Below are 13,798 nucleotides of genomic sequence, written 5' to 3'. Positions count from 1 at the left end.
GCCAGGATGGTCTCGATCTCCTGACCTCGTGATCCGCCCGTCTCGGCCTCCCAAAGTGCTGGGATTACAGGCTTGAGCCAGCAATGAAATATTTCTATATGTAGATCAAAGGAAGATGTATAATTGATTGGATAGGCTGGGCGTGGTGGCTCATGCCTGTAATCTCAGCACTTTGGGAGGCCGAGGTGGGCGGATCACAAGGTCAGGAGATTGAGACCTTCCTGGCTAACAGGGTGAAACCCCATCTCTACTAAAAATACAAAAAATTAGCCGGGCATGGTGGTGGGCGCCTGTAGTCCCAGCTACTTGGGAGACTGAGGCAGGAGAATGGCGTGAACCCAGGAGGCGGAGCTTGCAGTGATACGAGATTGCGCCACTGCACTCCAGCCTGGACAACAGCGAGACTCTGTCTCAAAAAAAATAAAAATAAAAATAAAAAAATAATAATTATTTGGATAATGAAGAGTGTGATCATAGGCATTAGGAAGGATAAGAGAAAGAAGAGAACTTTCTGCTGGGCGCAGTGGCTCACGCCTGTAATCCCAGCACTTTGGGAGGCCGAGGCAGGCGGATCATGAGGTCAGGAGATCGAGACCAGCCTGGCTAACATGGTGAAACCCTGTCTCTACTAAAAATACAAAAAATTAGCTGGGTGTGGTGGCATGCACCTGTAGTCCTAGCTACTTGGGAGGCTGAGGCAGGAGAATCACTTGAACCCAGGAGGCAGAGGTTGCAGTGAGCCGAATTCGCGCCACTGTACTCCAACTGGGGCGACAGAGCGAGACTCCATCTCAGAAAAAAAAAAAGAACTTTCAAGTGTCACTTAGCTCAGAGTAATAAGCCCTGATTATATAATGCTATCTTAGTACTGTAATTTACCTTTAACTTAATGTTTTGGAACTTATAACTTGAGGGGTTTGCCTATGAATTTTATCTGACAGTTTCATCCTCAACTCTTTTTCCTAAACAAATCCACCTTATTTCTGTAATCATGAACTTAAAAGGTGTTTCTCTTTCTTTAGATGAGGATGATTCATGTTCATTGCTAACGAAGGAGAGCAGCCACAATAGCAGCTTTGAGCTGATTGGCTCCACGATTCCATCCTATCAGCCTTGCAACAGACAAACAGGCCGTGGGACCAGTGTTTTCCCTACAGCAGGAGGATTCAGATCTCCTTCCCCTGGGCTATTTCGAGCCAGTTTGGTCAGCTCAGCTTCTAAGGTAAGATGGTAATGGTTTTTCTAATCTCCTCCTCTCTTTGCTTCCCACATTGCTAAATAAAGTTTGTCCCAGCCAACCAACTCCCACCACTTTGGTACCGAGCTTATGTGTGTTCAGTTTAAAAAATCCACCCCCTTTGTGTATTAAAAACAAGCTTCATCCAGTATTCTTACTTTCTTGGAGGTATTTTTCTTTATGCTTCTCATGGCTGTGTATTGTCCTCCTCAATTGCAATTTCCTGAGAGTAGCTTAAATATTGCAAATAGCAACTTCTGTTGTTGTCATGAAAATGAATGACACTTGTAAAATGTTTTGTTATTGTTTGTTTTTGTTTGCGTGCCAGAGTTCAGGGAAACTGTCTGAGCCTTCACTTCCCATAGAGGATTCCCAGGATCTGTATAACGCCTCCCCAGAGCCTAAGACACTTTTCCTAGGAGCAGGAGACTTCCAGTTCTGTTTAGAAGATGACACTCAGAGCCAACTGTTGGATGCAGATGGGTAGGTAGTTTTGTGTTTCTGTGGGCGGGAATGGTTCTGGGTACTGCTTAATTTTGTTTAAAAATAAGTAAGCTTCTGTCACTCCATCTGTGCTTTCTCTTCTGAGAAAGAGAAGGTGTACAGACCATTAGTATTACATTCTATAAGTTTGAACAAAGTCTGTCCAGAAAATAAACATAAATAGCTCTTGCTAACATTCTGGTCCTTCAATTTCTGTCTTACTTGAAATGCATAGATCTTGTATTGTAAGGTCATCAAATTTCCCTGTATCCATCCTGCTATGTTATTATTGTTGGGTAAGGCTGAGAATTCACAGACTGGTGGCACATTACAGGACATAATGCCAAGCCCTGCTCTAACATCATCTGAAGCTAAAAGTTATCCTTTACACTTTACCTTCTGAGTAACATTTTATTCTTTCACAAAACTTTTCCCTCCCTCTTTAGATTAACACAAGCCTAAAGTTTGAATCTTTTGCTTTCTAGTTTGAGATTCAGCTTTTAACTGGTGTTGGAAATTAATTCAGAGGTTTTTCACCCCCTACTTTGCCATTTCTCTGAGGAATTTTTTACACTATTCGTTGTGCTTATTGGCTCTTAGGTTCTTAAATGTTAGAAACCACAGGGATCAGTACCAAGCTTTGAAACCTCGATTGCCATTGGCCAGTATGGATGAGAATGCCATGGATGCCAACATGGATGAGCTGTTGGATTTGTGTACTGGAAAGTTTACATCTCAGACTGAAAAACATCTACCCAGAAAGAGTGACAAGAAAGAGAACATGGAGGAACTTCTGAACCTTTGTTCAGGAAAATTCACTTCTCAGGGTAAATATCCAACAGAGAGCATCAGGCTTACCACACCCAAGTCTCAGTGTCCTTGAAAAGAATTCCCTGGGCGGGTGGGGTGGCTCACGCCTGTAATCCTAGAACTTTGGGAGGCTGAGTTGGATGGATCGCTTGAGCTCAGAAGTTTGAGACCAGCCTGGGCAACATGGCAAATCCCCATCTCTACGGAAAAAAAAATTAGCTACACATGGTGGCACGTGCCTGTGGTCCTAGCTACTTAGGAGGATATGTTGAGCCTGGGAGGTAAAGGTTGCAGTGAGCCGAGATCACACCACTGCACTCCAGCCTGGGTGGCAGAGACCCTGCCTAAAAATAGAAAAAAAGAAAGAAAGAGAAGAAGCCCCTTAACCTCAGGTGAAAAGTTCACAGAAAACAGGACTGTGATGGAATCTATATAAATTGAATTCACTGCTTAGTGCCCTGACATTTAGAAATTTTACTTTCTTAGAGTGGTAAAGTATCAACTTAAGACTACTTTAGGCCACACACGGTGGCTCATGCCTGTAATCCCAGCACTTTGGGAGGCCAAGGCGGGTGGACTGCCTGAACTCAGGAGTTTGCGACCAGCCTGGGTAGCAAGGTGAAACCCTGTCTCTACTAAAATACAAAAAATTATCTGGGCGCGGTAGCCCGTGCCTGTAATCCCAGCTACTTGGGAGGCTGAAACAGAAGAATTGCTTGAACCCCAGAGGCGAAGGTTGCAGTGAGCTGAGATCGTGCCACTGCACTCCAGCCTGGGCAACAGAGAGAGACTCTGTCTCAAAAAGAAAAGACTGCTTTAGCTTTGCCCATATGAGATATCATTTATGATTAATGTATGTACAAAGTTTAGAACAATGTCGGATGTATAATAAATTTCACATAAATGTTAACTTACTTCCTGTCCCCTGCCCCCAACGCACACAACTGCTAGACTGAACATAAGCTCTATGAGATCTGGGATAGTGGTTTGTTCATTACTGTATCCCTGGTGGCCTGGCACATATGGCACATAGTAAGCACTAAATAAGGATTTGTTAAATGAATAGATGGTAGGTTCTTCTTGGCAAGCTTACCTTAGAACTGTATCGAGCTGGCATGACTTTAGATGGCTGGGAAAAGAGTATAAAGCTATCATTCCTTGGTGACACATTTTTTCCTTGTTGTGATGTAGATGCCTCCACTCCGGCCTCATCAGAGTTAAATAAGCAGGAGAAGGAGAGCAGCATGGGTGATCCAATGGAAGAAGCACTTGCTCTTTGCTCAGGCTCTTTTCCAACAGACAAGTAAGTCTCAGATTGCTGGGAACTTGGGAAGGCCTGGCCTTTTGATAAAATCAAAATAACTGATCATCTTAAGGGCTTTGCACCTTTTCTGAGAATCTTGCAGTGGATTTGAGTCTCATATATGCCTAGTAAGCAAATTATAATGCTTTGGTGGAGAACAGGGTAAAAAAGGCAAGAATATGAAAGATATTTAATATCATTAATAGGGAAATGCCAATTAAAACCACAGTGAGACACCCATTAAGATGACTTTTATCAAAAAACTCAAAGAGTGTTAGTGAGAATGTGGAGAAACTGGAAACCTTGTGTACTATTGGTGAGAATGTAAAATAGTGCAGCTGCTAGGGAAAGTATGATGGCTTCTCAAAAATTAAAAATAGAGGCCAGGTGTGGTGGATCACCTGAGGTCAGGAGTTTGAGACCAGCCTGACCAATGTGGTAAAACTCTGTCTCTACTAAATACAAAAAATTAGCTGGGCATGGTGGCACATGCCTGTAATCCCAGCTACTTGGGAGGCTGAAGCAAGAGAATTGCTTGAACCCGGGAGGCAGGTGTTTTAGTGAGCCAAGGTCATGCCATTGCACTCCAACCTGGATAATAAGAGCAAAACTCTGTCTCAAAATAGATAAATAAATAAATAAAATAAAAATAGTATGACCATATGATCCAGCAATTTCACTTCTTCATCTGTACCCCAAAAAAGTGAAAGCAGGACTTGAACAGATATTTGCACCCCCATGTTCAAAGCAGCATTATTCATAGTAAGTAGTCAAAACATGAAAGCAACCTATGTTTATTGGCAGATGAATGGGTAAACAAAATGTATATATATATGCAATGGAATATTCAACCTTAAAATGGAAATTCTGGCTGGGCATGGTGGCTCACACCTGTAATCCCAACACTTTGGGAGGCTGAGGTGGGTGTATCACTTGAGCTTAGGAGTTTGAGACCAGCCTGGATAATATGGCAAAACCCCATCCCTATAACATGATTGTGCCACTGCACTCTGGGCATCAGAGCAAGACCCTGTCTCAAAAAAAGAGGAAGTTCTGACACTTGCTACAACATGGATGAACCTTAGGATGTTATGCTAAAAGAAATAAGCCAGTCACCAAAAGACAAATACTGTATGAGTCCACTTACATGAGGTACTTAGAGTAGTCAAATGCATAGAGACAGAAGGTAGAATGGTGGTTGCCAGAGACTGAGGTTATGGGGAAACGGAGAGTTTAATGGGTATACAGTTTTGGCTTTGCAAGCCGAAAAGAGTTCTGGAGATTGCTCAACAATATGAATGTACTTAATACTACTGAACTATAGAAAGATTATTAAAAAGGCAAATTTTATATTATGTGTATTTTACCACAATTGAAAATTTAAAAAATTTTCTTCCTGTTTCTTGAAGAGATTTTTGGTGATAATAGAAGTTTTAAATTTGGCCAGGTGAGGTGTCTCATACCTATAATCCCAGTACTTTGGGAGCCCAAGGCGAGCAGATTGCTTGAGCCCAGAATTCAAGACGAACCTGAGCAACATGGTGAAATCTGTCTCTACAAAAAATACAAAAATTAGCTGACCATGGTGGCTTTGTACCTCTAGTCCCAGCTACTCAGGAGGCTGATGTGGGAGGATCACTTGAGCCCTGGAGGTGGAGGTTACAGTGAGCTGAGATGGTGCCACTGTACTCCAGGTGGTATAAGAGACCAAGACTGTCTCAGAGAAAAAAAAAAAAAATTACACAAAATTTTTTTTAATTCCTAACTTGGCTGACTACTTGTAGTTTGCTTTCAACAACTTATTTATTGATTCATTGATTTACATTTCAGGGAAGAGGAAGACGAGGAGGAGGAATTTGGAGACTTCCAGCTTGTCTCAAATGATAATGAGTTTGATACTGATGAGGTGAGTATGAAGGGAACAAAGTAATCATAACTGAACTCCATGTATTGCTGCCCTCAAGTGTTTTTTTCCCCTCAGTTCTTGAGAATTCTAAGTTTGGCATCTTATCAGAAACAATTTCCTAGAATGAGGTGTTTGGGCAGATGTTTATAAATCCTTTTTTTGTGGAGGACACATTTTATTCTGCTTAATTTGGATATGATGCTGATTTTGTAGGATGAACACAGTGACTCTGGTAATGAAGACCTGGCACTGGAAGACCACGAAGATGATGATGAAGAAGAACTCCTGAATCGATCTGAGAAGTTGAAAAGGCAAATGTAGGTGTTATTAATATGTCCATTCCTTCAGGTGTATTTAAAAGTTGGTCACTAGGCCAGGCATGGTGGCTTGTGCCTGTAATCCCAGCACTTTGGGAGGCTGAGGCAGGCGGATCACCTGAGGTCAGGAGTTCAAGACCAGCCTGGCCAACATGGTGAAACCCTGTCTCTACTAAAAAATATAAAAATTAGCAAGATGTGATGGCAGGTGCCTGTAGTCCGAGCTACTTGGGAAGCTGAGGCAGAGAGAATTGCTTGAACCCAGGAGGTGGATTTGCAGTGAGCCGAGATCACACCACTGCATTTCAGCCTGGGTGACAGAGCAAGACTCTGTCTCAAAAAATATATATATATATTTGATCATTTAATATGTCCTGTGTGCTAATAACTGTGCTTTACAGGCATTAACATATTATCTTATGCAGCGTGCAGTGGCTCAGGCCTGTAATCCCAGCACTTTGGGAGGCCAAGGCAGGCATATCACTTGAGGTCAGGAGTTTGAGACCAGAGTGACCAACATGGTGAAACCCTCTCTACTAAAAATACAAAATACAAAATAAAATACAAAAATTAGCCAGGCATGGTTCCAGGCGCCTGTAGTGCCAGCTACTTGGGAGGCTGAGGCAGGAGAATGGCTTGAATCCGGGAGGTGGAGGTTACAGTGAGCTAAGATTACCCCATTGCACTCCAGCCTGGGTAATAGAGCAAGACTCCATCTCAAAAAAAAAAAAATTATGAGTGAGTACTATTCTCCTCATTTTACAGTTGAAGGAACTGAGCCTCAGAAAGATTAAATTTACCCAAGATCACATAGCTAGAAGGTAGCAGAGCCTGGATTCAACTTAGATTAGGTAAAATCTCCCCTAACAGTCAAGTTAATAGTTTGCCACTTTTTTTTTTTTGAGACGGAGTCTCGTTCTGTTGCCCAGGCCGGAGTGCAGTGGTGCGATCTCCACTCACTGCAAGCTTCACCTCCCAGGTTCACACGATTCTCCTGCCTCAGCCTCCCGTGTAGTTGGGACTACAGGTGCCCACCACCATGCCCGGCTAATTTTTGTATTTTTAGTAGAGACGGGGTTTCACCGTGTTAGCCAGGATGGTCTCGATCTCCTGACCTCGTGATCCGCCCGTCTTCAGCCTCCCAAAGTGCTGGGATTACAGGCATGAGCCACCGCGCCCGGCCAGTTTGCCACTTTTTAACTTAAATCCTCCTGCCTCAGCTTCCCAAGTAGCTGGGACTACAGGCATGTGCCACCACACCTGGCTAATTCTTTTTACTTTTTGTAGAGATGGGGCCTTGCTTTGTTCCCAGGCTGGTCTTAAACTCCTGGCCTCAAGTGATCCTCCTGCCTCAGCTTCCCAAAGTCTGGGATTACAGGCATGAGCCACCAGGCCCAGCCTTTTCTTTTTGAGATGGAGTCTTGCTCTCCAGGCTGGAGAGCAGTGGCATGATCTTGGCTCACTGCAACCTCCGCTTCCTGGGTTCAAGCGATTCTCCTGCCTCAGCCTCCCGAGTAGCTGAGCCTATAGGTACGTGCCATCACACCCAGCTAATTTTTGTATATTTAGTAGAGACGGGGTTCACTATGTTGGTCAGGATAGTCTCGATCTCTTGACCTCATAATCTGCCCGCCTTGGCCTCCCAAAGTGCTGGGATTACAGGCGTGAGCCACCCCACCCAGCCGGCCCAGCTTATTTTTTTGATATGTTGTTCTGGTCATGAAAGTAAAATATTTATTTTAGGATATTTAAAAGAATACAAACCAGGTGCAGTAGTCTATGCCTTTAATCTCAGCACTTTGGGAAGCTGAGGCGGGTGGATCACCTGAGGTCAAGAGTTCGAGACCAGCCTGGCCAACATGGCAAGAACCCATCTCTACTAAAAATACAAAATTAGGCCGGGCGCGGTGGCTCAAGCCTGTAATCCCAGCACTTTGGGAGGCCGAGACGGGTGGATCACGAGGTCAGGAGATCGAGACCATCCTGGCTAACACTGTGAAACCCCATCTCTACTAAAAAAACAAATACAAAAAACTAGCCGGGCGAGGTGGCAGGTGCCTGTAGTCCCAGCTACTCGGGAGGCTGAGACAGGAGAATGGCGTAAACCCGGGAGGCGGAGCCTGCAGTGAGCTGAGATCCGGCCACTGCACTCCAGCCTGGGCGATAGAGCGAGACTCCATCTCAAAAAAAAAAAAAAAAAAAATACAAAATTAGCCAAGCGTGTGGCCAGTGCCTGTAATCCCAGGAGGCAAGGCTGGAGAATCGCTTGAACTGGGAGGTGGAGGGTGCAGTGAACTGATATTGTGCCATTGCATTCCAGCCTGGGCAACAAGAGAAACTCCATTCCTCCCACCCCCCCAAAAAAAAGAATACAGAAAGATATAAATAAAAAGTTATCCATGTCCACCATCCAGGATGTAAATGAAAGTTAGTTAGTTCCTCTTAATCTTTTTTATGCGTATATTTTATATAGTTGAGATTTGTACAATCTTTTATATGTATACTTTTGAATTTTTTCTCTAATTAGCATATCCAGAAACATTTTCCTATGATGTTAAAAAGTTTTATAAAGACAATTCTTATAGGTATTTAATATTATATTGTATGTGAATGATTTGGAATTCACATATAGGATATCATATTGATCCCTATTAGATTTATATGGTTGCTTTTATCCCATAATTTCATTCTGTTAAGATTCACTTTGGGTTCTAATTTGTCACCTGTCAAATGAACTCTCATAAAGCTTTAGGTCATCCATAGATTTTTCTAAGGTAGTGGTTCTTATCTGCAGAGCTCTTTGTTTAAATAAAATCTTTTAAAGAATAACAGATAAAAGTTGAACTGTTTAAAGACAGTAAGTGGGAAGTTTGGGAAACTTAGTGACTAGTGGCCCCTGAAGGAATTTTCCAGGAACCCTAGGATTTAGAACAACTTAGCTTTAAGAAAATACAGTGTAGGCTGGGCGTGGTGGCTCACGCCTGTAATCCCAGCACTTTGGAAGGGTGAGGCAGACAGATCACCTGAGGTCAGGAGTTCAAGACCACCCTGGCCGACATGGTGAAACCCTATCTCTACTAAAAAAACAAAAATTAGCCAGGCATGGTGGCACGCACCTGTAATCCCAGCTACTTGGGAGGTTGAGGCATGAGAATCACTTGAACCCAGGAGGTGGAGGTTGCAGTGAGCCGAGATGGCGTCTCTGCAGTCCAGCCTGGGCGACAGAGCAAGACTTCATCTCAAAAAAAAAAATAATAATACAGTATAGGTCTTTGATAAAAATCAGTTTTTAGAAAGCCACCAAAATTCTGCCATTTTGGACCACATGGGACCAAGATGACTGAATCCAGGGTGACAAGAGATTTGTTCTCAAGGGGAGCTGAAGTCAAAAGAAGTAACTAGTAGTCGTTTTACCAGGAGCTCTGAGCCTCAGTCTTCCTTCTGATGTGGGGGTCAAGATTTGTTAGGCTGTAAGAAGGTCCCAGTTTATTACCTTTCTACACCACACCATCTCTAGTTTGTCTCGTAAAGCTGGTGTGCTCAAATGCAAAACAGAATAGTTGAACTTCCAGCAGGTATTCTAATACATGTAGAAGAGATTAAGAGTTTTCTGGCTTTCAAATCACCCAATCTAAGTTGAATCCAGGCTCTGCTACCTTCTAGCTATGTGACCTTGGGTAAATTTAATCTTTCCAAGGCTCAATTCCCTCAACTGTAAAATGAAGAGAATAATAGTATCCATTCCTAAGATAATATGTTAATGCCTGTAAAGCACAGTTATTAGCACACAAGACATATTAAGTGATCAACTTTTATATATAGATGCTCCACATCTTACAATGGGGCTATATCCTGATCAATCCATCCTAAGTTGAAAATGCACTTTCAGCTTATCTAGCTGTAACTCCATCGTAAATTGAGAAGCATACTAAGTGCGTATCACATTCATGTCATCGTAAAGTTGAAAAATCATTAAGTCAAACCATCATAAGTAGGACACTATTACCAAAAAAATTTAAATATTATCAAATGTATTATGTTTATTATTATTAGAAGTGGCTCTGTGTTCTGCTTTTCTCTGCTTCCATATTCTGTGAGTATATTCATTGTTGCATTTTCTAATCCTCAAAATTGCTTTCTAGGAGATTGAGGAAATACCTGGAGGATGAGGCAGAGGTGTCAGGAAGTGATGTGGGAAGTGAAGATGAGTATGATGGGGAAGAAATTGATGAATATGAAGAGGACGTAATTGATGAAGTACTTCCTTCTGATGAGGAACTACAGAGTCAAATCAAGAAAATACACATGTCAGTATCCCAACAAGCCCTTCTGAGTAATAGGGTACATCTTAAGACAAGCCCTATAACCAGCCAGAATGGTCCTTGTTTTGAGCACCCTATTTCTTCTGTTGCAGGAAAACTATGTTGGATGATGATAAGCGACAGCTACGTTTATACCAAGAGAGGTACCTTGCTGATGGGGATCTGCACAGCGATGGTCCTGGGCGAATGAGGAAGTTTCGATGGAAAAACATAGGTATCCTGGTTGTTGTCTTTAAAAGCAATCACTAACGGGCCGGGTGTGGTGGCTCACGCCTGTAATCCCAACACTTTGGGAGGCAGAGGTGGGCAGATCACAAGGTCAGGAGTTCAAGACCAGCCTGAAAAACATGGTGAAACCCCATCTCTACTAAAAGTAACAAAAATTAGCCGGACGTGATGGCATGCACCTGTAATCCCAGCTATTCAGGAGGCTGAGGCAGGAGAATTGTGTGAACCCGGGAGACAGAGGTTGCAGTGAGTGGAGATCACACCATTGCACTCCAGGCTGGGCGACAGAGTGAGACTCCATCTCAAAAAAAAAAAAAAGCAAACAGTTATAATTCACATTTGTCCAGTTGCAGATGGCAAATGGCAAGCAAAACCATAACAGGCTATGTGAAGACCTAGTTGTAACTGTTGTTTTCTGTTAGAGGATGGGAAAAGTTTACATCATTATATAGTAAATGATAAGGGTTTATTTTTTGTCTGTCCAAGCACCCTCTCCTATGAGGACTGCCGAATGCTGATTACCTTCACTCTTTGTTTAGATGATGCTTCCCAGATGGACTTGTTCCACAGAGACTCTGATGATGATCAGACTGAAGAACAGCTTGATGAGTCAGAAGCCAGGTGGAGGAAGGAGCGAATTGAACGAGAACAGTGGCTTCGGGACATGGTAGGAGTTCATCTACTCTGACCCTAGTTTATGAGACTGTCACTTAGCTTGTCATGATAGTTTCAAAATCTTAGGCAGCATATTGCTATCTTTTTTAATCCTCGAGCTATCTTTTGTGTTTTGAGAAGGCTATACCATGGACAGTTCTCTTCGTGTTTGTCTAAGATTAATTTTTTTTGTCTAAAACAGCAAAGGCTGCAAAAAGGAAAACAAATATCCCAGGAACTCTAGATTCACAATCCAGGCCATACTATTTAGGAAGGCTATAAACTTTTTTTAATGCTGTATAATTTTTTTTTCAGGCACAGCAGGGGAAAATTACAACTGAAGAAGAAGAAGAAATTGGGGAGGACAGTCAGTTTATGATACTGGCCAAGAAAGTTACAGCCAAAGCACTGCAGAAGAATGGTGAGCTCTTGTTTCTCCTTAAGGTCTAGCCCCTTGGATTGTTAGTGGTAGAGCTTTGGAGGTGACTCTAACCTTCAGGAGCTATTGCAGCTTAATCATAAGCTTGTGTCTAATACTGTCTTAAAGAGGTTTCTCAGAGGTGGTGGGAGACCGTGTACTTAGACTTTAGACTATTGGGCAGTAGAGACTGTATTTGTGAGTATATGTGGCTGGTTTTACTTTATGTTCTAAGGCTCAGAGTAGTTAATTCTGGCTTTCTCTATTTAGTTGCCCAGGATTATATGTATACCTAAGTGTTAGAGGTGGGATTTGAATCCAGGAATATTTAACTCCAGAAAGCTCTTCTCTATTCCATACACTTACCACTTCTGTTTTTCTTAAATGATTACTGTTCAACTTAGTTGTGTCTCTTCTTGGAGCCAATTATTATAGTTTCAAAGTTACCATTATATAGAACAGAGTTCCCATGGCTTTAGCATATTGATTTAGTTACAAGATTTCTTAACTTGTTTAGAGTTAAAAGTAATTCTAATCAGCTTTTCCCAGAATAGGCCTCTCTGTCTTTTCTTTCCAGCCAGTCGCCCTATGGTTATTCAGGAATCAAAGTCTTTGCTCAGAAATCCTTTTGAAGCCATCAGACCGGGAAGTGCTCAACAGGTTGGTTGGGAACCTTGTTAATCTGACATCATGGTCTACAGGTTATAAACGCCCAGGTCCAGCTTAGGGAATAGCCTTTGTCATTAGAGGAAGGAGGTGGCTGCAGGGAAAGAGTTAATGTCAAAGAGTCTGCTATTTATTTTCTATTTGAATAGGGTAGGAATATGTACCCTCAATATCTAGGGGGAAGCAGGGAGGGAAGGACTTTTCATTCTTTAGTTGGCACTTGGGATTTGATACCAGATGACTCTTTTTTCCTCAGGTGAAGACAGGCTCACTGCTAAACCAGCCCAAAGCTGTGCTTCAGAAACTGGCTGCTCTCTCTGACCGTAACCCCAGTGCTCCTCGAAATTCAAGAAACTTTGTCTTTCATACACTTTCTCCTGTCAAGGCTGAGGCGGCAAAGGAATCGTCTAAGTCTCAGGTATGGAATTTGAGAACTAATATGGTGGCTTCCCAAACCAGAATTTATTTATTTATTTATATTTAAAAACAAAAATTCTGGCTTAACCCCTTTATGCTGCAATGTTGAAATTTTGCACTCCCCGATAAGGTACAAGAGAATTGCTACCCCTAGTAGGTAATCAACTTTTAAACTTGCCTAGAAAGTTTATCTTTCTTTTTTTCTGTTGTTAATCATCCACAATTTATGAGTTGCTTGAGAGCTAATTAAAGGTAAGTACTTGTATGAAGGTCTTAAGCTGGCTCTGACTCCCCCTGCTCTCTAGGTAAAGAGAAGGGGTCCATCTTTCATGACTTCTCCTTCACCTAAGCGCCTCAAAACAGAAGATAGCACTTCAGGATTGAAGCGAAGCATCTTCAAATACTTGGAGAGCTAACACCATCAAAGTTGCCAAAATCTACATTGAGACTGCTTTGAGAAGTTCCTAGCACTGAAAATTGGAATTGACACTCAAGCCAACGATCCTTCCTTCCTTCATAATCAATGCAATAAGACTGCAGACAGAAATTCCTGTTCTTTCTACTGCACAGCTCTGGACTTCTCTTTTCCTAGTATTATTCCCTGGATTGGCCACTGATCTCAATTCTGCAGTATTTACAACATCAACAACTAATGGAATACTTGGGTGAGGTTTGTTTTTTTTTTTTAAGATGGAGTCTCACTCTGTTGCCCAGGCTGGAGTGCAGTGGCATGATCTCGGCTCACCGCAACCTCCATCTCCCAGGTTCAAGCAATTCTCCTGCCTCAGTCTCCCAAGTAGCTGGCATTACAGGCGTGTGCCGATATGCCCAGCTAGTTTTTGTATTTTTAGTAGAGACAAGGTTTCACTATGTTGGCCAGGCTGGTCTTGAACTCCTGACCTCAAATGATCCACCCGCTTCGGCCCCGCGAAATGCTGGGATTACAGGCATGAGTCACCGCACCTGGCCTTGGGTTAGGTTTCACTTCTTCCATTAAACGTTTGACATTTTATCCTAGCAGCTTTCTGGGTTAATAT

The 13,798-nt window shown here is 42.5% G+C and overlaps 1 protein-coding gene across 1 annotated transcript in view; it reads left to right on the top strand.

Annotated features, from left to right (window-relative positions):
• The window catches only part of CLSPN (claspin), a 38,473-nt gene extending 24,966 nt beyond the window's left edge, over positions 1 to 13,507 (top strand). The window contains exons 11-23 of the mRNA XM_017884425.1: positions 1,023 to 1,222; positions 1,566 to 1,720; positions 2,321 to 2,547; positions 3,722 to 3,833; positions 5,664 to 5,739; positions 5,953 to 6,056; positions 10,199 to 10,363; positions 10,471 to 10,592; positions 11,146 to 11,273; positions 11,576 to 11,681; positions 12,256 to 12,338; positions 12,601 to 12,762; positions 13,067 to 13,507. Coding sequence (XP_017739914.1) covers positions 1,023 to 1,222; positions 1,566 to 1,720; positions 2,321 to 2,547; positions 3,722 to 3,833; positions 5,664 to 5,739; positions 5,953 to 6,056; positions 10,199 to 10,363; positions 10,471 to 10,592; positions 11,146 to 11,273; positions 11,576 to 11,681; positions 12,256 to 12,338; positions 12,601 to 12,762; positions 13,067 to 13,177 — 1,751 coding nt within the window. The 3' untranslated portion in view covers positions 13,178 to 13,507. The remainder of the gene's footprint in view (positions 1 to 1,022; positions 1,223 to 1,565; positions 1,721 to 2,320; positions 2,548 to 3,721; positions 3,834 to 5,663; positions 5,740 to 5,952; positions 6,057 to 10,198; positions 10,364 to 10,470; positions 10,593 to 11,145; positions 11,274 to 11,575; positions 11,682 to 12,255; positions 12,339 to 12,600; positions 12,763 to 13,066) is intronic.
• The last annotated feature ends 291 nt before the right edge of the window (positions 13,508 to 13,798 follow it).

The sequence above is a fragment of the Rhinopithecus bieti genome, unplaced genomic scaffold (genome assembly GCF_001698545.2).
Source record: "Rhinopithecus bieti isolate Rb0 unplaced genomic scaffold, ASM169854v2 scaffold_13029, whole genome shotgun sequence".
NCBI lineage: Eukaryota > Metazoa > Chordata > Mammalia > Primates > Cercopithecidae > Rhinopithecus > Rhinopithecus bieti.
The sequence above is the reverse complement of the archived record's forward strand: the minus strand, read 5'-3'. Positions and strand labels throughout refer to the sequence as shown.